The 26,041-nt window shown below is 51.4% G+C and overlaps 1 protein-coding gene across 3 annotated transcripts; it reads left to right on the top strand.

Moving 5' to 3' along the window:
• Window positions 1-470: 470 nt before the first annotated feature.
• Window positions 471-24,577, top strand: TRMU (tRNA mitochondrial 2-thiouridylase). 3 transcript variants are annotated; one of them, XM_004477995.5, is made up of 11 exons: window positions 471-616; window positions 3,193-3,358; window positions 13,292-13,398; window positions 15,794-15,916; window positions 18,963-19,135; window positions 20,556-20,609; window positions 20,692-20,758; window positions 21,996-22,096; window positions 23,208-23,352; window positions 23,607-23,689; window positions 24,069-24,577. In XM_004477995.5, the coding sequence occupies exons 1-11, from the start codon at window positions 535-537 to the stop codon at window positions 24,219-24,221; spliced, it is 1,254 nt and encodes a 417-aa protein (XP_004478052.2). In that variant the 5' UTR covers window positions 471-534; the 3' UTR covers window positions 24,222-24,577. The 3 variants fall into 3 exon arrangements, with proteins under 3 accessions (XP_004478052.2, XP_071075219.1, XP_004478053.2); XM_004477996.5 differs by lacking the exon at window positions 471-616 and adding an exon at window positions 976-1,297; XM_071219118.1 differs by lacking the exon at window positions 13,292-13,398 and having other exon boundaries at window positions 500-616.
• Window positions 24,578-26,041: the final 1,464 nt, after the last annotated feature.

A 26,041-nucleotide genomic window follows, 5' to 3' on the forward strand; every position in this document is an offset into this window, starting at 1 on the left:
ACCCCCTGACTTTGTCCGACTTTCTGGGACTGACCTCGCTTCTTTCCTTTCTTCCTTCACCATGTTTATGAAGTGCCTACTCTAAGTCAGGGACTGCGGTGGGTGCTGGGGATATGACAATGAACAAAGCGCAACACCCCTTCCCTCCTGGGGCTTCCAGAAAGACAATAAAGAGAAATCGGTGCTATGGAGTGTTCAGGGAGGGGAGAGCTCAGGAGGCGGAAAAAGCCAGCGGCGAGGAGCCAGGGGGCGTGGCGGGGGGGGCGGGCGCAGGCTTCCGAGAGCCGGAGAGTCGGGTGCAAACCCCGCGAGGGCCCAGGCTGCAGGCTCGTGGGGCGACCAAGGCCCGCCTGCGCGCCCCCCGTCAACGGCCCAAGACCGACGCGTCTCCCCGGGAGTAGAACAAGGAGCCGGGGCGGAACTACTGCGCTCGAGAGCACGCTTCCGGCCGGGCCGCCTTCGCGCGCCGCCGCAGTCGGGACGGGCCTTCCGGCGGAAGTGGCGGCGGCGGGGGCGAAGCCGGGCGGCGGGCGGATGCCGGCGGCGCGGCACGTCGTGTGCGCCCTGTCCGGCGGGGTGGACAGCGCGGTGGCCGCGCTGCTGCTGAGGCGGAGAGGTGAGGCGGCCGCGGCCCCCTGAGAGCTGGCCCCGGGCTGCGTGGCCTGGGCCGGGTCGCTTCCCTCTCCGCGTGCGGAATGGCGATGGGGGCGTGCGGCCGGACCCCACGTCCTCTGGCCCCTGCTCTGCGCCTCCTCAGCCGTGCGGTTGGGAGAAAGTACGGCCCCGACGTCCCAGTTGGCCTCCCACAGCGCACCGCGCGTCTCCGGGCTTTCGGGGGAGGGGGCCGCCCGGGTGGTGACGGTGGTGTCGGCGCTCGAAACCGTAAGGCAGACGTGAGGGGAGCTGGGGTCCTCGAGGCCTGAGGCCTGACCTCTGCAGACTCCGGAGGCGCTCCGCAGACGTCCTGGTCCTCCCGGCTCGCCGGACCACCTGCCCGGTCAAATCCCGAGGGGGCAGTCTGCTTATGAAATCGCCCCTGTGTTCTCGTTCCGTGGATGACAAACTTTTCTGCAGGCCCCAGGGGTACTTAAGGTCGGGAGCCGAGATTAACTGCCTGTGTGAGATTCTCCATCTGTGTGGCCCTTCCTCACCGCAGAGCCTCGTTCACGTAGTAACTGACTCCTGTGGCGCCTCTGCTTGGCCACCGCCTTGCCTGCTCGGCCCTGGGAATGCAGGGCAAACCTGCCAGGTGGTGACCTTGGCAAGTTAACTCAGTTCACTCCTCTGTTAAATGGAGGTAATGCCCACCTCACATGGCTACAGGAAGGAATACATGACATGTATAAAGGTTTTCCCCAGTGCCCAGCACATGTTAAGTACTCAGAAATGGTGGTAGTTATTTTTTTAAAATTTTAAACGAGTTACCAGGGAATGAACCTGGGACCTAAGATGGGCAAACCACTGAGCTACACTCGCTCCGCGGTAGTGTTTATTAGTAGGCATTGTTATTAATAACCAAAGCTATTGTGTGAGGTATAATAAAGAGTGCTAAGTAGAAGCATGCACAAACTAAGCACATATAACTGACAGAAAGGGAGAATCAAGGGGTGCACCAGAGATGGTGGTGTTGCACTGAGGCTTGAAGGAAGAGTAGGATTTCATTGAGCAGAGAACGGGGTGGAGGGAAGCAGGGAAGCATTTCTGGCACAACTGGCCCACAAGCAGAAGTGCAGAAGTAGAGCGCTGGCTGGGTCTGGCCAGAGGGATGTGGAAGATGTTATATTAGGGCCCTGAGACTAGGTTGGGTAGACAAGGTGGAGCCCTTGCAGGTGTCTGAGGAGAGCCCTGCTGGAGGGGAGATCCTGGCTGTGGGGAGAACAGAATGTCTACTGCTCCCTCCTCCCCTGGATCTGGGCTGTCCAGTGGCCTATTCCAGCCTTCCTTGGCTTTTCTTCCTCATTGGAGGAAGCTGGTAGACTTGGTAGAGAAGAGGTGTGGTCCTCTCTCTCATCTTGGCATTGAGGGCATTCCTGGTCTGGGTGGAGGTGCAGATGCTGTAATGCAACCTGGAAGGTTAAGAAGAGGCACAGCACCATGACACCAGCCTGGAGTATGATCCCTTGCCCACGGAAATGGATCAATCTGTTCATCAGAAGAATGATCGGGCAGATGAGGCTCTGAAAAGGGTGGATTTTTAAAACTAGAATTGTGTACACAACAAGCACATTTTTCGCTCTTGTGATGTGTAGGGTGCCTTGCTAGGCCCTGGGGACACGGTCCTTGCCCTTGTGGAGCTCCTGCTTTAGTGTGGCAGGGTAAGGCAGACCGGTACCTCTGGAGCCCAGAATGGCCAGTGCTGTTTAGAAGTAGAGGCTGGCATGTGCTTTAGTGAGTGGAGGCCTGGTCACCTGCCAGGGTGGAGGGATAGGGTTTTGCAAAGGTAGCATTTGTGTGTTGTCAAAGCTTCATCATGGAGGCCTGATGTAGTAAAGTTTATTTAATCAATGCTGTCCTTCATTAAATTGAACCCACCTGGAAGAAAACAGAGTGTGCTTACAGGGAAGCATCCGTGTGACTAGCTCTGTCTGTGTAAGGTTATTCTGACACTTGGTCACAATAGAAAAGGGAAAAAATTGGTCCTAAAATATATAGGTGGTATAGCCCTTATTATGAAGTAACAAAAATCTTATTAGTTTTCTTTGTATCTCAAGACTTGATCTAAGTCTTAGGTGGTCATTGTAAAAAGCATTTGAAATGGGTTTAATTTTCTGATCACTGAATATTTTTTTTTTTGCTCTGGGAAATTTTGTTGTTATTCTTTCATTCAGTACACATTTGCTAAGCCTCTCCTATGTGCCAGGCATCGTGCTGACACAGGTGGGATCACAAAGGTGAGCAAGTACTGTCTCGCTATCTTGGGGACGTATCAGTCTGATAATATACAGGGATGATGGAGGCTTCCCAGAGCACAGAAAGCACTGAGTCTGCCTGGGAGCGTCAAGGGAGGCTTGGTGCTGAGGAGCACAGCTGTGCTCTGATGGCAACGTGGCAAAGGAGGACCACCAGACAAACCAATGCATGAAGGGACGGGGACATGGCACATTCAGCAAATGCCAGCTCATAAACTAACGCTGGCTTTTTCATCCAAGGTCAAGTTTATGGAATCTGTTAATTTGTCCTTTCTTCCCCCAGGTTACCAGGTAACAGGAGTGTTTATGAAAAACTGGGATTCCCTGAATGAACAGGGTGTTTGCACTGCTGACAAAGACTGTGAAGATGCTTACAAAGTTTGCAAAATTTTAGACATCCCTTTTCATCAGGTGTCCTATGTGAAGGAGTATTGGAATGACGTGTTCAGGTGAGTGCAGTTTATGGAACTGCAAGGGGCTTCCTGTTAGGCTGTGCATTCCTCTGCATGGGAGGTTTGCCGCTAGGCAGCGACAGCAGAGGCCGTGCGGGTGAGGGCTCAGCTGCCCTCAGGGCCTCCGGCTTAGAGGCGGGCCTGGCTCCCGGGCCTCCCCTCGGCTCTTTTATGTCTGTTTTGCCACCATGCAGAAATGTATTGAATGCCTTCTTGAATCTTGTGATGTTTCTGCTTTTAAAATTAGGGTAGGGAAGTGTTTTAGATTGCCAAAGGCTGCTGATGCAAAGTGCCAGAAATGGGTTGACTCTTATAATGAGAAATTTATTTGGGAAAAAGCTTACAGTTCTGAGGCCATGAAATGTCTGTGCCAATGCACCATCAGAGATGCTTTCCCTCCAAAGTGGGATAGTGTTGCTCCTAGCATCCTGCCATGCTGTGAAGATGGCTTGCAATCTCTGCCTTCCCTTCCAGGAGCTAACTCTTGGACTCAGCTGTGGGCAATGGGCACAGGGCTTGTCTCTATCCAGCCCTCCTCTGCCAGTCCCAGTTTCTCCGCTTTCTTCCTGAGGTCAGCTGTGAGCCCTCAGGCATATGGCTCCTCTCTCCCTGGGCCTCTGCTCCTGGAGCCTCTCAGGGCTTCTGCTTTCCTGCTGTCCTCTCTCTCACATGGCAGCATCAGTATAATATGGCGGCTCCCTTTTCCTGTGTGTGTCTCTCTCTGTCTCCGTTTACATTAGCTCCAGTAAGAGGGCGGAGGCTCGACCTGAATCACGCCTCACTGATATAGTCCAGTCAGAAAGGGTCTCAAAGGGTCTCATACCCATAGGAATGGAATAGTTCGAAAACATAATCTTTCTGTTTTTGGGATTCATGAAAAAACTTGAAACTGTCACAGGAAGCTATGCCTGGGGTCTACCCTGGAAGGCACCACAGTGTGCCTATCGACACCTGTAGCAATTAGATATGGTTATGAATTCTGAAAATAGATGTTGGGTTATGTTTGTAGTCTGGTCTGTACCTGGGCATGATTAAGTTATGATTAGGGCTCTGATTGGGCCATGTCATTAGGGTGTTGTGTCCCCACCCCTTGGTGGATGAAGACTCACAGATAAAAGGCATGGCAAAGGACAGAGTTGAGAGCTTTTGATGTGAGGGTATTTTATGTTGGAGTTTGAAGCTGGAGCCCCGGGAAGTCAGCTCACAGAGGAAAGAGAAGCCGGCCCCAGATAGAGAGGAACCTTGAACCCAGAGAAAAGCAAGCCCAGGAACCCAGGAACCCAGGAAGCCTGAACCCTCGCAGATGTCCACTGCCATCTTTTTCCAACACATGAAAATAGACTTTGGTGAGGGCAGTAACTTATGCTTTGTGGCCTGGTATCTGTAAGCTCCTACCCCAAATAAATACCCTTTATAAAAACCAACCAATTTCTGGTATTTTGCATCAGCACCCCTTTGGCTGACTAATACAACACCATGGACAGTGCAGGTCAGTGACTGGGTGGGATGGAGGAGGTTGCACTAGAAAATGAGTGTGTGATCCGTTTCCCTGTGCCTTTTGTAAAACAAAACAAACCTAATATCAAATCTAGTGGAGTGGGTGTAGCTCGGTGGTTGAGCACCAGCTTTGCATGTATGAAGGTCCCGGGTTCAATCTGTGGTACCTCCTAAAAAAATAAAATCTAATGTAAGCCTAGCAAGTATCAGTAAGTACTTCCTATGTCCTAGACTCTGTGCCACATCCTGGGATGTAAAGATGGAGAATCCTAGCCCTGCTTTCTAGGAGTTTACAGTCTTGTTGGGAGGCTAGCACGTAAAAAGTATTCCCGTGGCTACATTAAAAGTGCTGCAAGGGAAGCGGATGTGGCTCAAGCAGTTGAGTGCCTGCTTCCCACATGGGAGTTCCCTGGTTCGGTTCCTGGTGCCTCCTAAAAACAATAAACAAGCAAAACAAGAAGGCCAGGTCAGGTTTGCTGATGTGGCTCAGTAGTTGAGCTGAGCACCAGCTTCTCACATACAAATACTGTACGTGTTTGTCCTTTTGTCTGGCTTATTTGACTCAGCATAGTGTCTTCAAGGTTCATCCATGTTACCATACATTTGTCCTTTTGTCTGGCTTATTTGACTCAGCATAATGTCTTCAAGGTTCATCCATGTTACCATACATGTCCCGATCTCATTTCTTCTTACAGCAGCATAGTATTTCATCATGTGTAGACCACATTTTGTTTATCCATTCATTGGTTGATGGGCACTTGAATTGTTTCCATCTTTTGGCAATTGTGAATAATGCTGCTGTGAACATGGATGTGCTAATGTCTGTTTGTGTCACTGTTTTCAGTTCTTCTGAATAAATTCTAGTAGGAGGATTGCTGGATAATATGGCAGTTCTATATTTGGCTTCCCGAGGAACTGTCTTCCACAGAGGCTGCACCATTTTACATTCCCACCAAAGAGAAGGAGTGTTCCTATTTCTCTTATCCTCTCCAACACTTACTGTTTTCCTATTTTTTTTAATGGCCATTCTATGAGGTATGAGATGATATCTCAGTGTAGTTTTGATTTGCATTTCCCTAATAGTGATATGGAACATTTCTTCATGTGCCTTTCCACCATTTGTATTTCCTCTTTGGAGAAATGTCTATTTAAGTCTTGTCTATTGTTTAATTGGATTGCTTACTCTTTTATTGAGTTGTATGATCTCTTTATGTAGATGGAAATCAAACCCTTCTTGGATAGGTGGTTTCCAAATATTTTTTCTCATTGAGTGGGCTGCCTTTTCACCTTCTTGGCAAAGTCCTTTGAATCACAAACATGTTTATGTTTGAGGAAGTTCCGTTCATCCATGTTTTCTTTTGTTGCTTACACTTTCATAAAATGAGATTTAAGAAATCACCACCTACCACCAGGTCTTGAAGATGTTTCCCTGCATTTTCTTCTAGGGGTTTTACGGTTTTAGCTTTTAGCTTTTATATTTAAGTCTTTGATCCATTTTGAGTTCATTTTTGTATAAAGTGTGAGATAGGGGTCCTCTTTGTTTCTTTTGGATATGGATATCCATCTTTACTGGCACCATTTGTTGAATAGACTGTTTGCCCCAGCTGGGTGGGCTTGACAGCCTTGTCAAAATTCACTTGACCGTAGATGTGAGGGTCTGTTTCTGAACCATCAATTCGGTTCCATTGGTCTGTGGTCTGTCTTCATGCCTGTACCATGCTGTTTTTTTACCTATGTAGCTAGGTAATATGTTTTAAAGTTTGAAAGTGAGAATCCTCCAACTGCATTCTTTTTAAGATGTTTCTGGCTATTTGGAGCCCTTTATCCTTCCAAATAAATTTGATAATTGTGTTTTCTGTTTCTTTTAAAAAGACTGCTAGAATTTTTATTGGAATTGCATCAAATCTCTATACCAATTTGGGCAGAATTGACATCTTAATGGTATTTAGTCTTCCAATCGCTGAACACAGAACATTCTTCATTTATTTATGTCGTCTTTGGTTTCTTTTAGCAATGCATTGTAGTTTTCTGAATACAAACTTTATGTCCTTGTTAAGTTTTTCATAAATATTTGATTCTTTTAGTCACTTTTGTAAATGGAATTTTTTCCCTCAACTTCCTCCTCAGATTGTTCCTTACTAGTGTATAGAAACACTGCTGATTTTTGCATATTAATCTTGTATCCTTCCACTCTGCTAATTCATTTATTAGCTCTAGTAGCTTTGTTTTAGATTTTTCTGTACTTTATATAGGTATAAGATCATATCATCTGTGAATAATCAAAGTTTTACTTCTTCCTTTACAGTTTGAATACCTTTTATTTCTTTTTCTTGCCTGATTGCTCTAGATAGAACCTCTAGCACTATATTGAACAACATTGGTGACAGTGGGCATCTTTGTCTTTTTCCTGATCTCAGTGGGAAAGCTTTCAGTGTTTCAACGTTGAGTACAATGTTAGCTGTGGATTTTTCATATATGCCCCTTATCTTGTTGAGAGAGTTTCCTTCAGTTCCTATATTTTGGAGTATTTTTATCAAGAAAGAATGCTGTATTTTGTTATATGCCTTTTCTACACCAATTGAGACGATCATATGATTTTTCTTCTATGATATATTAATGTGGTGTATTATGTTAATTGATTTTCTTATTTTGAATTACCCTTGTATGCCTGATATAAAACCCACTTGATCATGAGGAATAATTTTTTAAATGGGCTGTTGGATTGATTAGCAGGTATTTTGTTGAGGATTTTTGCATCCATATTCATTAGGGAAATGGGTCTGTAAGTTTCTTTTTTCATAATATCTTTATCTGGCTTTGGTATTAGGGTGATGTTGACTTCATAGAATGAGTTTGGTAGCATTCCTTCTTGTTCAATTTTTTGGAAGAGTTTGAGTAAGACTGGTATTACATCTTCTTTGACTGCTTGGTAGAATTCACCTGTCAAGCTGTCTGGTCCTGGGCTTTTCATTTTGTGGAGTTGTTTGGTGACTGTGTCAGGTCACTGTAGGGTTGTTTATATGTTCCTAGGAACTTTTCATTCATTATTTATTTCTCTCCACCCCCTTATTGTTGTTGTTTGCATTTGCTGTGTCTGTTGTGGGTTCGTCTTCCTTGTAGGAGGCACCAGGTACCAAACTTGGAACCTCCTGTGTTGGATGGAGGCACCTAATCGCTTGAGCTGCCTCTGTTCCCTGCTTTTTTGAGTCTCTCATTATGTTTTTCCTCCTTGTGTCTCTTGTTGCATCAGCCTGTCATGTCAGCTTGCTGTCTTATTTGTCTGGAAGGCACTGGGAACCAAACCCGGGACATCCCATGTGGTAGGCAGGAGCTCAGTCACTTGAGCCACATCTGTTTCCCCCTAGGAATTTTCCCATTTTATCTGTACTGTCTAGTTTGTTGGCATACAGTTGTTCATAGTATCCTCTTATGATTGTTTTTATTTCTGTGGGGTCAGTAGTAATATCCCCATTTTCATTTCTGATTTTATTTATTTGCATGTTCAGTCTTTTTTTCTTTGTCCATCTAGCTAAGGCTTTGTCAGTTTTGTTAATCTTCTCAAAGGACCAGCTTTTGGTTTTAATTCTCTATTGGTTTTGTTCTCAATTTCATTTATTTCTGCTCCAGTCTTTGTCATTTCAGTCCTGCTTGCTTTGGGAATAGACTGCTCTACTTTTTCTAGTTCATTAAGCTGTGTAGTTAGGTTACTGATTTTAGCTTTGTCATCTTTTTAAAATGTAAGCATTGAGGGCTGTAAATTTCCCTCAGTACTGCTTTTGCTGCATCTCATAGTTTCTGATGTGTTGTGTTCTCATGTTTATTCATCCCGAGATATTGATTTCTCTCTCAGTTTCTTCTTTGGGCCACTGATTACTTAAGAGTGTGTTGTTTAATCTAAATATGTTTGTGAATTTTCCCTTTTTCCGCCTCTTGTTGATTTCCAACTTTATACCATTATAATTAGAGAAAGTGCTTTGTATAATTTTGATCTTGTTAGATTTATTGAGATCTGCTTTGTGACACAACATATGGTCTATCCTGGAGAAAGATCTACGAGTACTTGAGAAGAATGTATGTACTGTTGTTTTCGGGTACAATGTTCTGTATATGTTTATTAGGTTTAGATCATTTCTCATATTATTCAAACTCTGTTTCGTTATTGATCCTCTGCCGAGACAATCTGTCCAATGCTGAGAGTAATGTACTGAAATCTTATTCAATGAAAAACTTTTATTGTAGAGGCATTTATTTCTCCCTTCAGTTTTGCCAGTATTTGGGCATCCTGGATAGGTGCATATATGTTTATTATAGTTATTTCTTCAGGATGAATAGCCCCTTTTATTAATATATAACTCCTTCCTTATCTCTAATAGCTTTGCCTTTAGAGTCTATTTCATGATTTAAGTATAGCTACTCCACCTTTTTTTTCTTTTTTTTTTGGTTACCGTGTGTGTGGAACATCTTTTTCTAGCCTTTTACTTTCAGTCTCTTTGCTCTTTGTATCCTTGGGTCAATGGTGAGTCTCTTGTAGACAGCATATAGATTCCTCCTTTTTTTAATTCATTCCACCAGTCTGTGTCTTTTGATTGGGGAGTTTAATCCATTAACATTCAATGTTATATACTATAAAGGCATTTCTTACTTCACCCATTTTGACCTTAGGGTTTTATCTGTCATATCTTATTCTCACCACCCTTTTTACACATTTAGTTAGTTTTACTGATATAATCTTCATTTCTAGACTCTATTCCAAGCCTCTGTCTCCTATCTTTCTTTTTCAGGCTATAGCACTGCCTTTAGTATTTCCTGTAAAGCCAGTCGTTTGGTTACAAATTCTCTCAGTTTCTGTTTATCTGTGAATATTCTAAACTCACCCTCATTTTTGAAAGACAGTCTTGCCAGATATAAGATTCTTGGCTGGCAGTTTTTCTTATTCAGTATATTAAATATATCACTACCTTCTTGCCTTCATAATTTCTGATGAGATGTAAGCACTAATCTTGGGCATCCCTTATATGTGATGCGTTGCTTTTCTCTTGCTGCTCTTGGGATTCTCACTTTATCTTTCACATTTGACATTCTGATTAGTATGTGTCTTGGAGTAGCTTTGTTAGGATTTATTCAGATGTGAGTACATTGTGCTTCTTATACAGATATCTATGTTCTTCAATGAGTTTGGGAAATTTTCTACCATTATTTCTTCAAGTGTTCCTTCTGCCACTTTTTCCTTCTCTTTTTCTGGGATTCCCATGATATGTATGTTTGTATGTCTCTTGCCATCATTTAATTCCCTGAGACGCTGTTCAATTTTTTTCCCATTCTTTTCTTTATCTATTCTTTTCTATGTCGGCTTTTGGATGCCATGTCTTTAAGCTCAGTGATCCTTTCTTCTGCCTCCTCAAATCTGCTGTTTTATGTCTCCAGTGTATTGTTAATTTCGTTTATGGTGCCTTTCATTCCCATAAGATCTCTTTTTCAATGTATATTTTCAAGTTCTTCTTTGTTCTCATCCTGTGTCGTCTTGATATGCTTAATCTCTTTAGCATTCTCATTGAATTTATTAAGGAGATTTGTTTGAACATCTATGATTAGTTGTCTCAACTCCTTTATGTCATCTAGAGGCTTAGCTTGTTTTTTTGACTTCCTGTTTCTTGGTGTGGATTGTAATTTTTTGTTGGTGTTTTGGCATCTGGTTTGCTCAATGCATTTACTTTGGTAACAGTTTCTGTCTTTAGCCTAGGCTTTCTGTTTGATTGGCTTAGGTTTTAGCCCATCTTTGATACTTGGTTCATCTTAATTTGGAACTTTGTAGTGACTTGTGTTTAACCAGTTGAATTTTTTTCAGCTCTTTTTCATCTGTTTTTTTTGTTTGTTTGTTTTTTTGCCCTTTCTCTTGTTGGTTGTATAGTAGGAACCAAGGATGCAGTTGGTACTGTAAGCTGTGAAAACTAAAGCTGCTTGTGTTGCCCCAAGAACCGATGAAGTTTCTCCCACTTTTCTCCCCTGCCAGGGATAGGGACAGAGCCGCAGTCATGTGCAGTAATCCATGCCTTGTTCGCCAAGACCATCTGTAATTGCGGGGGGAGACTGGTGATGCCTGGGGCAGGGATGGAGCCCCAGGAGTGCCCCATAATTTAATCCGTGCAGGCTGAAAGTACCTGCAGTTGCTCTGAGAGGCTGGGAAACACCCCCCTGGCCCATCCTACTGGGGAGATGGATAGAGCCACAGGTACCTAACAGTTTAGTCCATGCAGGCCAAAAGCTCCTGCAGTTTCCCAGAGAGGCTGGTGCAGGTCCCCCCAGCTTCCTCCCTGCCAGAGGCAGGGCTGGAGACTAGGCTAGGGCTACAGTCTGACCTGGGTGGAAAGATCCGGTCCCTGTTGTCACTGATTTTCAGTCAGCCCTGCTTCCCCTCATGCCAGGGCCAGAGGCAAAATGGAGGCTACCAGCCTGTTTCTGGCTTGGACAGGTGCAAATTTGAGCTCTTCTTAGGATTAGAATTTGGCCAGCAGAATTTAGTAATCAGGAGCTGAATTTGGTGCCCGACTGTGTCCTCCTTCCCCATTTTTGGGAAATGGACCTTCCAATTCCATCCGGGAATAGCTCCTGAGTGGCTTGCGCCGCCAGTGGAGGGTGGACACCAGTCTCCGCAGTGTGGAGGGCGAGTGCTCTACTCACGAATCTTCATTGCAAACGGGCAGTCTCCTCCTCCCATTCTTCCCTGGGTGTTGCAGGATGCTCTTCTGTTTTCCTGGGCCCCCCAAACAGGTGCTTTAGATAGCTCTGGGTGATTTCTCACTGCCCTGTAGCACCAGCTGACTCCTGGAGCGCCTTACTCTGCTGCCATCTTGCCCCTCCTGCCATATCTTTTCTTTCTTAAAGGCCCTGGACTAATGGACTGAGCCTTAGACTCTGCTTGCTCGGGATCGAAAGGACATGGCCGTGCTGGGGGAGTCCATTCCTCTGCAGGGTTGCCTCTGCGCTCACCCTTTGGGCTCAAGCCGGTCAGACTGTGCTCTTGCCTGGCCACCTGGCCTGGCCTGTGGAGGTAGTTATGGTTGTGCTCTCGGAGCTCCCTTGCTGAGTGCTCCCTGCTCTGTTGGTGCTCCTTGGCTCAGAGATGTCTTCCAAATTCTTGGTTCAAGACCTGCTTGGCCTTCAAACCTCAGGGTCCAAATGTTCTGACTTGCCCTCTCCCTCCCAAAACGCAGGTCTGGCTTCTCTCCTTTCCCTGAATGCGCCTGGGTCCTGCCTCCTACTGTTTGCTCTTGCCACGAGATACTTTTTCCTTTATGCTGTGCAGGAAAGGGTGAACAGTATGTTTTTTCATAAACTGGTTTAAATGTTCAGCCTCTTCAGCATTTACCCAGTGCCTGTTAGAAAAAGTCTGTTGGGACTATGGATGTAGAGAAAGACGTGCATTGCAGCTGAAGTCATTTACTGCTACTGAATCTCTTCATAGACAACTTCCTAACAGTTTATAAAATGGAAAGAACACGGCCATACCAAGTGTGATTGAGGATATGGAGCAACAGGCGTTTTTATGCATCCGTAAAAGTGGTTGAGCTGCTTGGGAATACAGTTTTACATTTCCTGCTAATGTTGAAGATACCCATGGAACATGCAGATTCTTAATTTGTCTTCATAATATGACTCTCTTGATTGGTGTTATTTTTTTAAACTCCATTCATCACTATAAAGCTTGAGGTTAAATGACAAAATTACCACAAATCAGAAAAATATGTTGTTGTAAATTCTTGAAATAAAGCATTTTAACTCTTCTAAGGTGAATACTCTTAAGACTTGGGAGGTCTTGCTAGACCTTGCTAGTACAGTAACGCCCATGTGCAGTCAAGTGGTAGAGCAGAAATCCACTTGGTTAGGAATCCCCAACTCCCCCTTCACCTGTTGACCTGATGGGCTTCAGAAGCAGGTGCTGGCCAAGACAAAAAAGGTTGTTGGCCCAGTGCCCTGGGTTCCAAGGCTGAGGTTGCAGAATGTCTAAAAAGTGCCCTGGAGTGAAACTCTAGATTGTTTCATTCCTCCTTTGTCTCATCTAAGCCTTCCTCCATGGAGTAGTCAGAGGAAGCAGGCGGTTAGGGACTCGCTCGCAGCCCTTCTCTGCACTCCCTGCTGACCCCTCAGAGCCCTGGGAGCCTTTGGGGAAGCAGAGGGACCGTGGGTAATGGCTAGTATAGCTACAGCCAGTAACACCTGGTTTGTTACGTACCCAGGCGTTCTCCTTATCCTAGATGGCATGGAAAGGGCAGCTAGCTATAAATAGATGTTTGATGAAAATGTCTTTTTACTGAAGCTGTCCTATGTTATAGAGAGAAAATTATACTTTCATTATCATAAGGAGCAACTGAATTAAACAAGCATTTTAACTAATTTATGTTTTAATAAATTTTTGTTTTTTTTAAAAAATTTCAGTGAATTTTTAAATGACTATGAACAAGGAAAGACTCCAAATCCTGATATAGTTTGCAACAAGCATATCAAATTCAATCATTTCTTTCACTATGCTGTGGATAATCTTGGTAAGTAAGTTTTGGAATATTTTCGTTTATTTTTAAAAGTCATAAATTTTCAGATGGTCAGAGATAGAAGCGAAAACGTTGTGAACAATTTCATCTGTCAGAGGGAGAGGAAGCAGTGAAAATGTTCATCTTCTGTGTTTCATTCATGTCAGGAAGAACCTCTGGGGTGTGCAGGGGCTGGGCCCTTGTCTTCATCATGCCGAATCTTCAGATTGTGTCCGTCCCTAAGTGCCCCCCTGCCTATTGGGACATCCTGACTCCTTTTTGTTGACCCTTCCTGATTCTCAGCTGCTCACTTCAACCACCTCTGGGCATCTGTTGCTGTACTTGTGAGCGCCAGCTTCTTCCTTCTGCCTCCTGTCTTGGGGGCTGCTGTAAGGAGCTCTGGAGTTCTAGATCCTGCCTCGCAGGCAGCCATGTCCAAAACCTAGTTCTGTGCCACTAATCCAGGAGGGTCGTAAGATGGCTCTCAGTTCTGTCCCGACAACACTTTCAGTAAAGGCTTCAGCGAGGACAAGGAAGGCCTGTAAGTGACCTAAAGCTGGGATGATGGTGAAAAGTTGGTTCATGGAATTAGGTAGTCAAAATATGCTTATAGGGGAACAGTTGTAGCACCGTGGTTGAGCACCTGCTTCCCACACAGTACAAGGTCCCAGGTTCAATCCCTAGTACCTCCACACAAAAAAAGTGTATATTTATTTATATACACACACACATACACGACATACACTTAAAAAATGCATATGAATTTACAAAAAGTGAAAAAATCCCAACAAATTTGAATGTTGGACTAATACCAAAAACCTGAAACATAATAGAGCTAAATTCAGTTTGCTAATTAGGTTCAGTACGTACTTCTCCTGGTACAGGATTGGAAGGCCTAGCTCGTTTCCATTTATGTGCTCCGGAGCTGGGGGATTTAGGTGACCTCAGGCTGGAGGTGAGCCAGCAGTCTGTGCTTGTTGTCCGAGCTTGAGGGAACTTCATTTGCCTCGATGGTCAGATAAAGGCAGAGGACAGGCTGGCCATGTTGTACCCTGGTAGCCCCCATCTAGTGTCTCCCATTGAGTTCCAGTTTGTTCAGGAAGAGTGACAGATTTGAGGAGTATGGAATGAGTTTGATGGTGTGGATAGTTGGAACTGTGTCATCTGGGGAACTGTTGAATTCACCTTGGGGGTCAAAATTTACGCAGTCCTCACCTTATGAATTAAGATCACATTCTTCGTGACACCAGCGGGCAGATGGAAGGTTAGCAAGAGAAAGGAGACAAAGCAGAGCTCTTCAGAAATGGGCTGTGTGAGTGCCAAGCTCCCTGTCGCCAGCGCCTTCAGAGAGCCCCCAAGTGGCCATCTGGTGGAATGCTTTGTGGGGAATTTCTGCAGTGCGTTTTCCCAGGTCTGAGTTCGCAGACTGAACAGTGCAGCCCAGACTAGAGATACAGGAAACCCGGGCTTCCAGTATCTTAGAGTTTTTCGTAGGAGAATGCTATGCTTTTGCAGTGTAAGTGATGGTTCTTTCAGGAAGTAGATTTAAAGTGGAGTTTTTATTTTCTAGTGGGAAATTAGGCAAGATGTAGCATATTCCTCAGTGTATTTTTTTCAGGTAATGAACATATGCAACATTAATTCTTACTGTGCTTGTATTTTACACCAGGCTAGTTTGATTGGATAAGTGCTGAGTAGACTCTGCTGCACCTTCCAGGGAGACAGCAATAGTGAACTTAGGACATTTTCACACAGTATGAAAACATCACGTGGGAAGCGGGTGTAGCATGGACGAGGTCCTGGGCTGAGTCCCTGGTACCTCCTTTAAAAAAAGGTTGTATGCCAACACGTGCCTTTGTAGGTTCTTTCACTTTTTTGCATAATGTGGAAAGAAGAAATTGAACATGTTGGATAGCCTGTCAGTGATAAAATAATACATATTTATTAGTGAAGAATTAAAACTATAAAACAGTGAAAAGAGGAGAAAAATGTCATCTATAGTATCACTTCCCAGAATCACAGGAATTGGCCTGAGATTTTTCCTTCATGATATCAATTGTGGGGCACTGTAATTTACTCATATTCTCATATTAACCGTTTTCGTTGTTTTCAGTTTTTCCTTAGTATAAAAAACACTGAATTGAGCTTTTTGTACTTAAATCTTTGTGCGCACGTTCGGTTATTTCTTTAAGTTAGAATGAATAAGAGTCAGAGGCTGCCTGTTGAGCGGCGTTGAGGGTGCCCCTGTCCTCCGCGGTCTGGGGGTCTGTGTGTGAGGAGCTGTGTCTGAGGAGACCATCCAGGGCCAGGCTTTCTCTCCGGGCACTTCTTTCGGCACCCCCGGCTCCGCTGAGCCAGGCCGGCGAGTGCGAGTCTAACCTCTACTCCTCGTGTTCTTCAAACCTCCCAGGAGCAGACGCTGTCGCCACCGGTCACTATGCGAGAACCTCGCTGGAGGACGAGGAGGTCTTTCAGCAGAAGCACGTCAGGAGGCCGCAGGGGCTCTTCAGAAACCGATTTGAAGTTAGAAATGGTAAGTTCCGGTGCCCAGGCCAGAGCTGAACTGTTTGTGAGCAAGGTGGCATACGTGCCGTCCCTTTCTCACTGTGCTCCAGACCAGCCTGTTGGTTTTGCTTTCGCATGTGAAAAGCACATTCACCAAGAGGGGCGTTTCCTCTGAGGCCTGTGGTGGGGCAACAGGGAAAGCCAGCGTTGGGGGCCAGGGCAAGGTGAAATCCAAGTCAGAGTGCACTTCTAGGCTGTGTGATTTGGAGGTTCAAATAATATTTGAGGAAATACTGGCCTAGACTTTGAGGTGCTACTGGTTGAGACGGGCCTGTCACTTGCTGTTAAGTTTTGGGGGCCGTGGGGTTCAGGGACACAGGAGTGGTGGGAGCCAGCATTGTTAGCTCAGGCCTTGTAACTGTGTTTACAAAGGTGTATGTTAGTTTGTAAATGTCAGAGCAGTTTCCCCTTGTTAAAAAATGTAAATGCCAGGCAAGGAACTGGGAAGCTGCTGGGCTGTCCTTGAGTGTTTGAAAAACTAATAAAGAACTGGAAAACAAAATCGGGCACAGAGCCCCATTTCTGCCAGGAATTTCGTTGGGTTAGGATCATCGAAAGGCTGGTGTTTCTCATTTCCCCACGCCTGTCTGCAGATAGCCGCCCTCACTCACCTGACCCTGCTGGGTCCCAGCGTCACCTTGAGCCTTGTTCGCGGCCCCACCCCCACTCTGGAGGACCCGGGGCTCTCCCTGCAGGGATGAGCGGTGCACAGTCTCGTCCCCGTTTTGTAGATGAGGAAACAGGCTTGGCTTAAATCACATGTCCTGGCACTGCAGGGGTAAAGCAGGACTTGACCCAGTTCTGCCAGCGCCGCAGCGCGTGCCTCGTGCTGTTCCAGGCTGTGGCCGCGTTCATTGGTCCGTGTCTCCGGCCCTGTGTGAGAACAGCAGGGTCGTGCGGTGAGGCACCTTGTCGGGGAGCCTGAGGACGCCAGGGGTTGCTTGGCTGCCTTTTCCCCCACACCTCCCTTTTTTTCTTTCTAGAAAACTCCTCTGCCCACAGCACAGGGCTCTCAACTCTGTGGACTCCAGTCCTGACACGGTCAGCACTTCCTTTCCCACTTCCCTGTGGTGCTGGGCAGCTGGGCGTTGACCAGGTCCCTAGGTTCCTGGGCCATAGCTGCCCTTCTGGAGGCCAGGTGACAGGTGGGCCTGCACGAGTGCTGGTTGGCACACCCCCGGGCACCACTCACCTAGGAGATGCCTCCACTTAGGAAGACACGGTGGCGCTTCCCAGTCAGTACGGATTTAAGGGACCTGAAGAGGTGGAGAGGTTGTTTCCATATTGAGTAGACGTGCCTACTTAGCTCCTAGAAAATTCCTATCTGAACCTTTGGTGTAGGCCACAGGTACTCTGATAGCATTGGCATAAGTGCTATTTTAGAAGTTTCAGGTGTGGCTGTTTTCATTCCACCACAGGATGTTTGTTGTCAGTGGGTTCTTAGGCACACGGACGCACGTTTTATTTTGATTTGGTTTCCTGGAGAGCTGGAATAGGGCTCCTGGCCTGGGCCTTTGGGGGCTGCACGGCAGGGACCAGGGGGACCACGGTTCAGGGCCAGCCTGACCCCACAGCCGGCCCTCCTGTGTCCTGGCTTGTGATGGGGTACATTTCCTCACGTGTAAAAAGGGGTGCTGCACTTGGCAGGGCCCACAGTGCAGAGTCGGGGTGTGCAGACAGAGCTCCCGGCATAGGCAGGCCCTGCACAGGTGCTCGTTCCTTCCCGTCCTCTTCCTTTATGACTTAGGGTTGCCAGCTTTCCTCTTTGCAGAAGCATAGACTTTGGCTTTGTTTTAAAAAAGCTCAGAACTAAGAAAATGGATATGGTTTTTATACCCTCCTGCCCTGTTGGACTGGAATTTATTTTGCAGCAAAAAGTAGTTGTTGGCACATGAGTCTGTCTACCTGATGAACTGGTTGACTGAATTCTTTTTGAATTTTGAACTGTTTTTATTGTTTTGAACATGATAAGTATTGGAATAGCAATTAGGAGATTGGGTTTAGTTTTCAGCTGCAATCTACCACTTTCCACCAAGATCATTTTGGGCAAGGCACTAATTATCTGTGCTTTGGTGTCCCCATCTGTAAACTGGGGATAATTCTACCTCGTGGCTAATATGAGGAGTGGAAAGCCTTCTCTGCACACAGCCTGCTACACATTCATGTCAAGTACACTTGCTGTTGGTCAAGTGTAAACAGCACACGTGCATCTGTCCTGCGTGCAGCAGGCTCTGTGTGTAACGTGCTGAGCCCTCTCTTAGCACTGGATAAATATCAGATGCATTGAAAGAAAGGGCTTTAGCTTTTCCCATTGGTCGTTGGACTCCAAAGTGGGGAACCTGGCAGTTCCAACAGGGACGCGCTCTGTCCCGCCAGGCTAGCTGCTGGGCCGGAGAGGTGGAGACGCTCCTCCTCTGAACCTCTGAGCCGTGGCCGTGTGGCCTCAGCCTGGAAGCCTCGTCAGGGCTTCAGGGAATCTGCAGAGGGCATCTGACGGAGGAGCAGGGGCGCGGGGCAAAGCTGCCTTTTACCAAGAGAGAAAGTGTGTTTCCTAGCGCGGTGCTGCCAAGGGAGTGTCGTCTTACTTCCCTGGGAAAGCCGAGGGTCCTGGAGAAGGACCTAGCATGGACACTGTCTGACAGCTTCGGGACACTTTTTTTCCCCCAGATGTAACAGTGCCAGGGATTAAACGTGGACACTTGTGAAAAGGCGGCGCTCAGCTGCTGAGCCGCACCCGCGCCCCGCAGGACGCTTGTTGTGTTGATTTTTTCATCTGTGAAAATACTGCAATCGGAAGGCTGAACTGGAAAGCATTTCCTTTTTTTTTTTATACCAGTCCATAAATTAGGGATGGGATTTTCTCCTTTAACATTGTGGGGGTGGTTTGGTCCCCCCAGTGGTCTTGACTTTCTTCCCGACAGACCAGGGCCATCCAGGCAGAGGGAAGGCCACTGTCCAAGGCCAAGTGTCACTGTTGTAATTCCTGCCCCATCGTTTGTTCTTTGCTCTCGCAGCGGTGAAGCTCCTCCAGGCAGCTGACAGCTTTAAAGACCAGACCTTCTTTCTCAGCCAGGTGTCCCAGGACGCGCTGAGGAGAGCCATCTTCCCTCTGGGCGGCCTCACGAAGGACTTCGTGAAGAAGATGGCTGCCGAGAACGGGCTGCAGCACGTGCTCCAGAGGAGAGAGGCAGGCGGAAGGGCCCTCCCCGCCTCCGGGGTGGGGGGCTTGGGTCCTGGGTGGCCACGCTGCCCCATCCCCTCTCACTGAGCCTCAGAGGACATATGGGGGCGTCTGCTGAAGCACGTCACAGAAAGCAGTGGGCATGGGACTTCTCCCCGTCTGCCCTGACCCGCACGGGGCAGGAAGCTCTCCCTGCAGTCTCGGGGGCTCGTCGGGTGCCACTCGGCTGCCCCCCCTGCCTTTGTCAGCTCTGTGTGCTGGCACTGAGCTGCTGGCCTCCGAGCCGAGGGCACAAGCCAGCAGCTGCTTCTCAGCCTTCCGAGGACCTTACAGGGACAGGCGTGACAGATGTCGTGGTAACCTGAGAACGTGTCTAAGCAGGGAGGTATAGATCCTGAGAGAGAACCATCGGGGGAGTGCAAACTGGGGGTGTAGAGAGGCCCAGGAAGGCCCGTGAAGACGTGACCTGTAGTTTCCAGCCTAAAGAGGCAATACAGTCTTGTGCCACTTAGCGGGTTGGGCGAAGAAGGTCCAGATAGAGGAAAGAGCATGTGCAAAGGCCCTGAGGCAAGAAAGTCTCAGGCACTGGAGGAGTTCTGGTAAAGCCAGTGTGGCGGGGGCTTAGTGACAGAGAGGGTGCTACTGGGTGAGCCAGTGGGCTCAGCACACGCTTGGTGTGCTCAGGCTAATCAGGCCATCTTGGGGGCTGTAGCTTTAGCTGTAGCCACTCCTTTAGGCTGTGCCTTTTATCAGCAAATGGTTGTCCCTGGAGGAGCCATCCACCCACCCACCCACTCATCCACCCGCCCATCATCTCTCTCAGTTTAGCTCTTCTGTGTAGGACAGGTCCTTACCCTCCCAGGGCCCACACACTCGAGGGAGCAAGAGACCTGAGAATAACAGGCAAAGCCATGTGGCAAGCGGGCATGGAGCGGGAGCTTATTTGCGCTCTGTCTTCCTGTGCCTTAAAGACTACCCTGGGAAAAGAACCTTTTTCCTGTGGGTCTCCTGCTGAGGTGGTGACATCTGGCCTGGCGCGCTGCTCCCTCCCTCAGCCCCTCCCTCCCCTCGGCTCAGGGACAGTGGCCTGAGGGCCTGCCCAGGGTGGCTTGCTTTTTGGTGAACTTTGATTCCTGCTATGGTTTCCTTGGGCAGCCGGTCTGTGTTCTGCAACACAAACGCCGGGTCCTGCTGGGCTTGGAAAGGACACGTGGTCACTTACATGGCAGGAGCGAGGGCTTAGGGTCCTGAGAGGAGGCGGCCTGAGGGGAAGAGGCCTGCTTTAAGCCCTTCCACCTTCTTGCGGGCGTGGCGGCGTTGTGGGGGCTGTGCCCTGGCAGGGGGAGGGCGCCGGGAGCCTCGCCTGCCGCGGAGGCTGGAGCGCGGCCCTGCTGCGGCGCTCAGGGGCGGCCTCCTTTCCTTGCAGAGCATGGGGATCTGTTTCATTGGGAAAAGAAATTTGGGGAAGTTCCTTCTGGAGGTGAGTGCTCCCTGAGGGGAGGGCGGCGCGCTTTCTCAGCTCTGTGCCTGGGGCTCCTCAGTCAGCAGCCCTGGTTTTCCAGTATCTGCAGCCCCGGCCTGGTAAGCTGATTTCTATAGAAGACAGCAGAGTCCTGGGCACACACCAAGGTGAGGCGCAGCTGCCGGCTGCTGCCCTGCCGCACGAGCCGAGGGGCGTGTTCCGGGGCTGGGAAGCGGGTGGGTGCGGCGGGCAGGTGGGGCTGCGGCGCAGGGAGGCAGGAGTCGCTTTGGCTGGGGAGCTTTGAGTTTAAACTCCTCTTTAGTGTTAGTGAAGAGTGATGCCATCTGTTTCAGAACTCCCCTGAGTTATAGCCTTATAAATTGGATTACTTTCTTACGAAGAAGTTACTGGATTACACGAAACATCTCTGACAGAAGGCGTTTTTCGGTTGACCTGAACGCCTGCTTTTCCTGGCTGAGACACGGTGGAGGGTGGGCTTGGCAGGTGCCCCTGAGTGGCAGTTGGCAGTGCGGGAGCATTGACAGGAAGGGCCTGGCTGTGAGCTTGCCCTGTCCAGCCAGGCAAGGAGGACGGGCACACTGCCACTGGAGTGTGGAGGCCGTTCCACCAGGGGTGGCAGGTGCGGTGGGGTTGTGCCTTGGGGTGGGGCTGACCGCATCTGTTGGGGCCCCAGCGACCTGTGGACCGAGCGTCATGGCCCCATGCACCCTGGAGCTGGAGCCTGGCAGGAGGACAGGGCTGGCCTTCCGGACACTGCGGTACCTCACAGGAAGCTCGTGGAGCCCCTCCACCGGAGTTTGGGCAGAACAGCTTCCCTCCGTGTTGGAGATGAGGGAAGGGCTGAGAGGTCACATGCTCCCCAGAGCACCAGGCATTGGGAACCAGGAGGGAGCCCCTGGCTTGGGGCAGAGCTGGGAGGCTCCTCCGCGCCGCACCCCTGCTGGCGGCGGCTGGCTGGCTTGAGGCGGATGCCCATGATGATGGAGTATGGAGCTGGCCACCGGCCGGCCAGCCTGCTGCCATAGTTTCTGGGGCATGAGGACAGGGTCTCGTGACAGTTTGCCGCGGGATGGGGGCTGTACAGCACGTTGCCAGGGAGGACTCGGGCACCGACGGCTGGAGGGAGCCTGCAGGCATGCACGGGGCACTCACGGCGCGCTCAGAGTTCCGTCCTGAAGCCGGCGTCCCGCCCCGTGGGTCAGGCCGATCCCTGTCCTGGGCCCGCCCTGTCCTGTCTGACACGAGCCTGGCGGCGGGAGGGGATGCACGCTGAGGCCAGTCCAGGTGTGGGCGGGCAGCGCTTCCGCGTGAGCAGGTGGCGCTGCTGGGCCTGCCCCACTGGGATGGGCGACGGTCCGTTCTCACTCGGCTCTTGTTCCGTAGGGTCTTTCCTGTACACTATGGGCCAGAGAGCCAAGATCGGCGGCCTGAGGGAGCCCTGGTATGTCGTGGAGAAGGACGGCGCCCGGGGCGACGTGTTCGTGGTGAGGAGGCGCGGGCGCTGCGGGCGGCCCGCTGGGCTCTGCTTTGGGCAGGTCCTGGGCGCTGTGGGCCGGGGCTTGTGCAGGCCTGGCGCTGAGGGCACGGCCTGGCCTCCGCTTCCTCTGCATCCTTCTCGGGTTGGCCTGAGGTCACAAGAGGGTTCAGTTTTGAGGACTTCATTATTAAGCTCTTACTGTATGCTGGTCACTCTCCTGATTGTCACATAAATCCCTATGATTAGATACACTTGTCCGCTGGTTATACAGTCGGGGAAAATGAGGACTCAGGGAGAATAAAGGATTGCTGACAGTGCCCCGTGGAGCTGAGCCTCTGCCCAGGGCAGTGCCTGCCTCGTGGCGGAGCTCAGTAAGGTGGTCAGATGAGGCTGCAGGCCAGGGCCCTGCCCACCGCCCTCTGGGATGCATTGAGCAACATCTGGGGACATTTTAGTTGTCACGGCTAGGGGGTGGTGCTGCTAAAGGGACACCCCCCACGGCAGTGGGGCCTAGGTGAGACCCCTGCGCCGGTGCTGGCCACGCCACCGCTTCGTGCCCTGTGGCAGATGCTGGGGAAGCTCGCCTGCCAGTGCTCAGGCCCCTCCTAAGGGCGGTGGTGCCTGACTGAAGCCTCAGGGCTCCGTGTGCTGTGGAAAGCCCCAGGGCGTGGACGGCCTTTGTCCCTCCACGAAGCTTGCAGTTCCTGGAGGTGCTGGGCACTGCTCCCGCAGGGGATCTGCTGGGACCCGCGAGGCCTTGTGGAGAGCGGCTGGGGTGGGCTGGGCCCTGGGCCTGGAAAGTGCGTCCTCCGGGTCCCCTTGGGGCTGGCCCCACAGGCGGCTCCCGGAAGGGCAGGTTGAGGCCTGAGCTGCAGAGCAGGCCGCAGGCCAATCTGTGACGGTGGACAGACGATCTTCCTGCTGTGCCTTCGCGGCCGCCTCTGCCGAAGGGGGCCACAGTGGCTTGTGGGAGGCCTACACGGTGTCCCCGTGTGGACATTTAGAAGGGGCCCTGGCCTTCAAGGAGGTAGGACCGCTGCTCCCATCACTGGTAGGAAGGACCGCTGGGCCGGGGCCGGGCCGCAGCCTGGGGTCTCTTCCTCGTGTTCTGCCCGCAGGCCCCGGGGATAGACCACCCCGCCCTGTACAGGGACCTGCTGCGCACCGGCCGAGTGCACTGGATCGCCGAGGAGCCGCCCGCCGCCCTGGTCCGCGACAAGATGATGGAGTGCCACTTCCGGTTCCGCCACCAGATGGCGCTAGGTGACTGGGCGGGAGCCCCCCCAGCGGCCGCTCGGGGCGGGGCCTCCTGGGAGCTCGGCAGAGGCCTGGGGCGGCGCCCGGTGCAGGGCAGGCAGTGCTGCTGCCCCTGCCTGTGGCCTGTGGCCCGCGGGCGGCTCCGAGCCCCGGGGCTGCGGCCTCAGCCCTGGGTGCTTACTCTGCCCCAGGGACCTGGGGCCGGGCTGAGGACGTGGCAGGGCCAGCGTCCCCTCCAAGGCCGCTTCTCTCCCACTTAGTGCCTTGTGTGCTGACCCTCAACCAGGACGGCACCGTGTGGGTGACAGCCGTGAAGGCCGTGTGGGCGCTCACCTTGGGCCAGGTGAGTGGGTGGGGGGAGGAGGGGCCGGGCCTCCACACTGCCTAGACGCCCTGAGAGGACGCACAGGCCCCCAGGCCCCCAGAGCACCCCGTGTCGGGTTTGGGCTGCCGAGGCTCGGGGGGTTCTCACGGCCAGGGCCCCCTGCAGAGCAGCCCTGCCCCCGCCCTGCTGCCCCACAGGCACCACTGCCGTGCGGGAAAGACCCGCTCTTTCCCTCCCTCCTGCCCCTTCCCCCCTCCTGCCTCCCCCCTTCATCCCCAGCAGTAGACTCCCCTCCCCTTCAGGGACCCCCTCAAGCAGCCAGCACAAGGAAGTGCCCCCCCCCAATCTGGTGGCGTTGGGCCCACCTGCCTGCGTTGACACCAGCCCCGTTTCCCAGTTTGCTGTGTTCTACAAAGGGGACGAGTGCCTGGGCAGCGGCAAGATCCTGCGCTTGGGGCCATCTGCCTACACCCTCCAGAAGGGCAGGAGCCAATCCCAGGCGGCCCCTGGAGGCCCTGGCAGCGGCCCCAGCCCGGGACCTGTGCGCTGACCGCTGGTCGTGGCCCGCTGCTGCTGCACTGCTGTGAGGAGGCCCCGCGGGGTGGAGCGCACACCGGAGCCGGGCAGCCAGCGGGCAGGTCGGTGGGAGCTGGGCTGTGCCGCCAGGGCCAGAGGAAGCCCGGCCAGCTGGCCAGTCAGGGCTCCAGAAGACTTGAAGCCTGGGAGGGCCCAGGAGGGCCAGATCCGTCTTCTCCACTCGCCTCCAGCCAGAAGCATCTGCTGGCAGTTGGGCCTGTCCGGGTGCCCGTCCCAGGTGTGGCAGTTCTGCCTGCTGAGCCTGCGGGAGGGGCCAGCAGAGGGGCCTGTGTGGGCAGCTGAGACTGGCAATAAAAACTGTGTCTGCCATGGAGTCTGCTGCTTGTCCAGGGAGCACTGGGGGCCGGGGGCCTGCCCCAGAGCGGACTGGGCTGGGTGTGGGAGTGGGCCATGACTTCACATGGTAGGGTGGCCCTGTCTTGCCAGAGCTGGCTTTACGAGGCCCTTGGTCCCAGCCTGGCCCTTGGAGGGCATTTCGAGGCTTCCTCCCCACGCTCAGCTGGAGAAGAGGGGGCAGCTGGGCCAGCAGGAGTGATTGCCAGGCAGGACACAGCTGCTGCCCTGCGCCGCCCACTTCCTTGAGCAGCAGCTTGGCACTGGGCAGGCAAGGTGGGGTCTAGACCCGGTCACGGACCCCAGTCCTCCAGTGCCTGGCCCTGGGTGATGCTGCCAGGTGACTGCGCCTCCGGCGCTGGGAAGGCGCCTATGGGCAGAAGCGTGCCTGCCGGGTCTCCCCTGGCTAGGAGGCGCAGGCAGGTGGCACAGGTGTCCCGCCCTCACAAAGCAAGCGCCCTTGCAGGCCTGGGTCCAGGGCATGGGTGGGGCTCCACCCCCAGGTGCTCCCGCTGCACAGATCTCCGGGCCTTGCGGGTACAGAGCTGCTGGGACAAGAGCAGCGTCTGGGCTGGGTACCTTCCCAGGACAGCCCAAGGCCCCGCCTCTGCCTGCTCCAGCAGCCCCTGCCCCAGCCTGGCAGCCGCTCCCAGCAGAGGGGCACGGCTGCAGCAGGCCCTGCACGCAGCACATGTGCACACTGGCCCAGGGCTGTGGCCTGGCCTGACGTGGGCTTCCCCGGGGCCCCCACCTGCTGGTGAGGCTGGGAGGTGGGGGAAGTGTGGGACGACGGGTGCTCAGTGGGTGAGAAGCCCTGGGGGGCTGAGCAGAGCTGGGGTGTCTGGTTTGTAGTTTTAGAGAAGTCAAGGTGTGAGGGACAGGTAGAGGGGCAGGAGCAGGGCTGCGTTCAGGAGCCTGGAGGTCAAGGGCAGCTTGCCAGTTGGGACCCACAGAGCCAGGGAGGGAAAGGCACCACGACTGTAGCCTGGAGTTGATAGTGGCCCTGACAGGGCAGGGCATGGGGCAGGTGCCAAAAGCAGGGTGTGGCCAGTGGGTTCTTAGCTGGGTGCCCAGTGGAGATGGAGGTGAGGGCTGGCAGTGGCCAGCAGTGGGGTAGGGGCTGGGCCCTGGCCTGGACGGGAGCCCCCGCTGGAGCTGGCTCAGCAGGGGCTGCTCAGCCCTGGCCAGGAGGCAGATGGCTGCTTGGTGCCCACTCTGCAGACACCACAGGGCGGTGGGTGGTGGGCGGGCCCCAGGGGCCCCTCCGTTGAGCTGGGCAGGGGCTGAGCCCGGCCACTGTTCTGCCAGCCCCAGGGCAGCACGGCCTCTCTGAACTCAAGTTCCTTTGTTTCCTGCCTGGTGGCTCGAGCCTTACACCTGGGAACCGAGATCTAGGGGGTGCCTTTGGGATGCCCCACTGTGCCCACCCTGATCTGGGGC

The sequence above is a fragment of the Dasypus novemcinctus genome, chromosome 12, assembly GCF_030445035.2.
Source record: "Dasypus novemcinctus isolate mDasNov1 chromosome 12, mDasNov1.1.hap2, whole genome shotgun sequence".
Classification (NCBI taxonomy): Eukaryota; Metazoa; Chordata; class Mammalia; order Cingulata; family Dasypodidae; genus Dasypus; species Dasypus novemcinctus.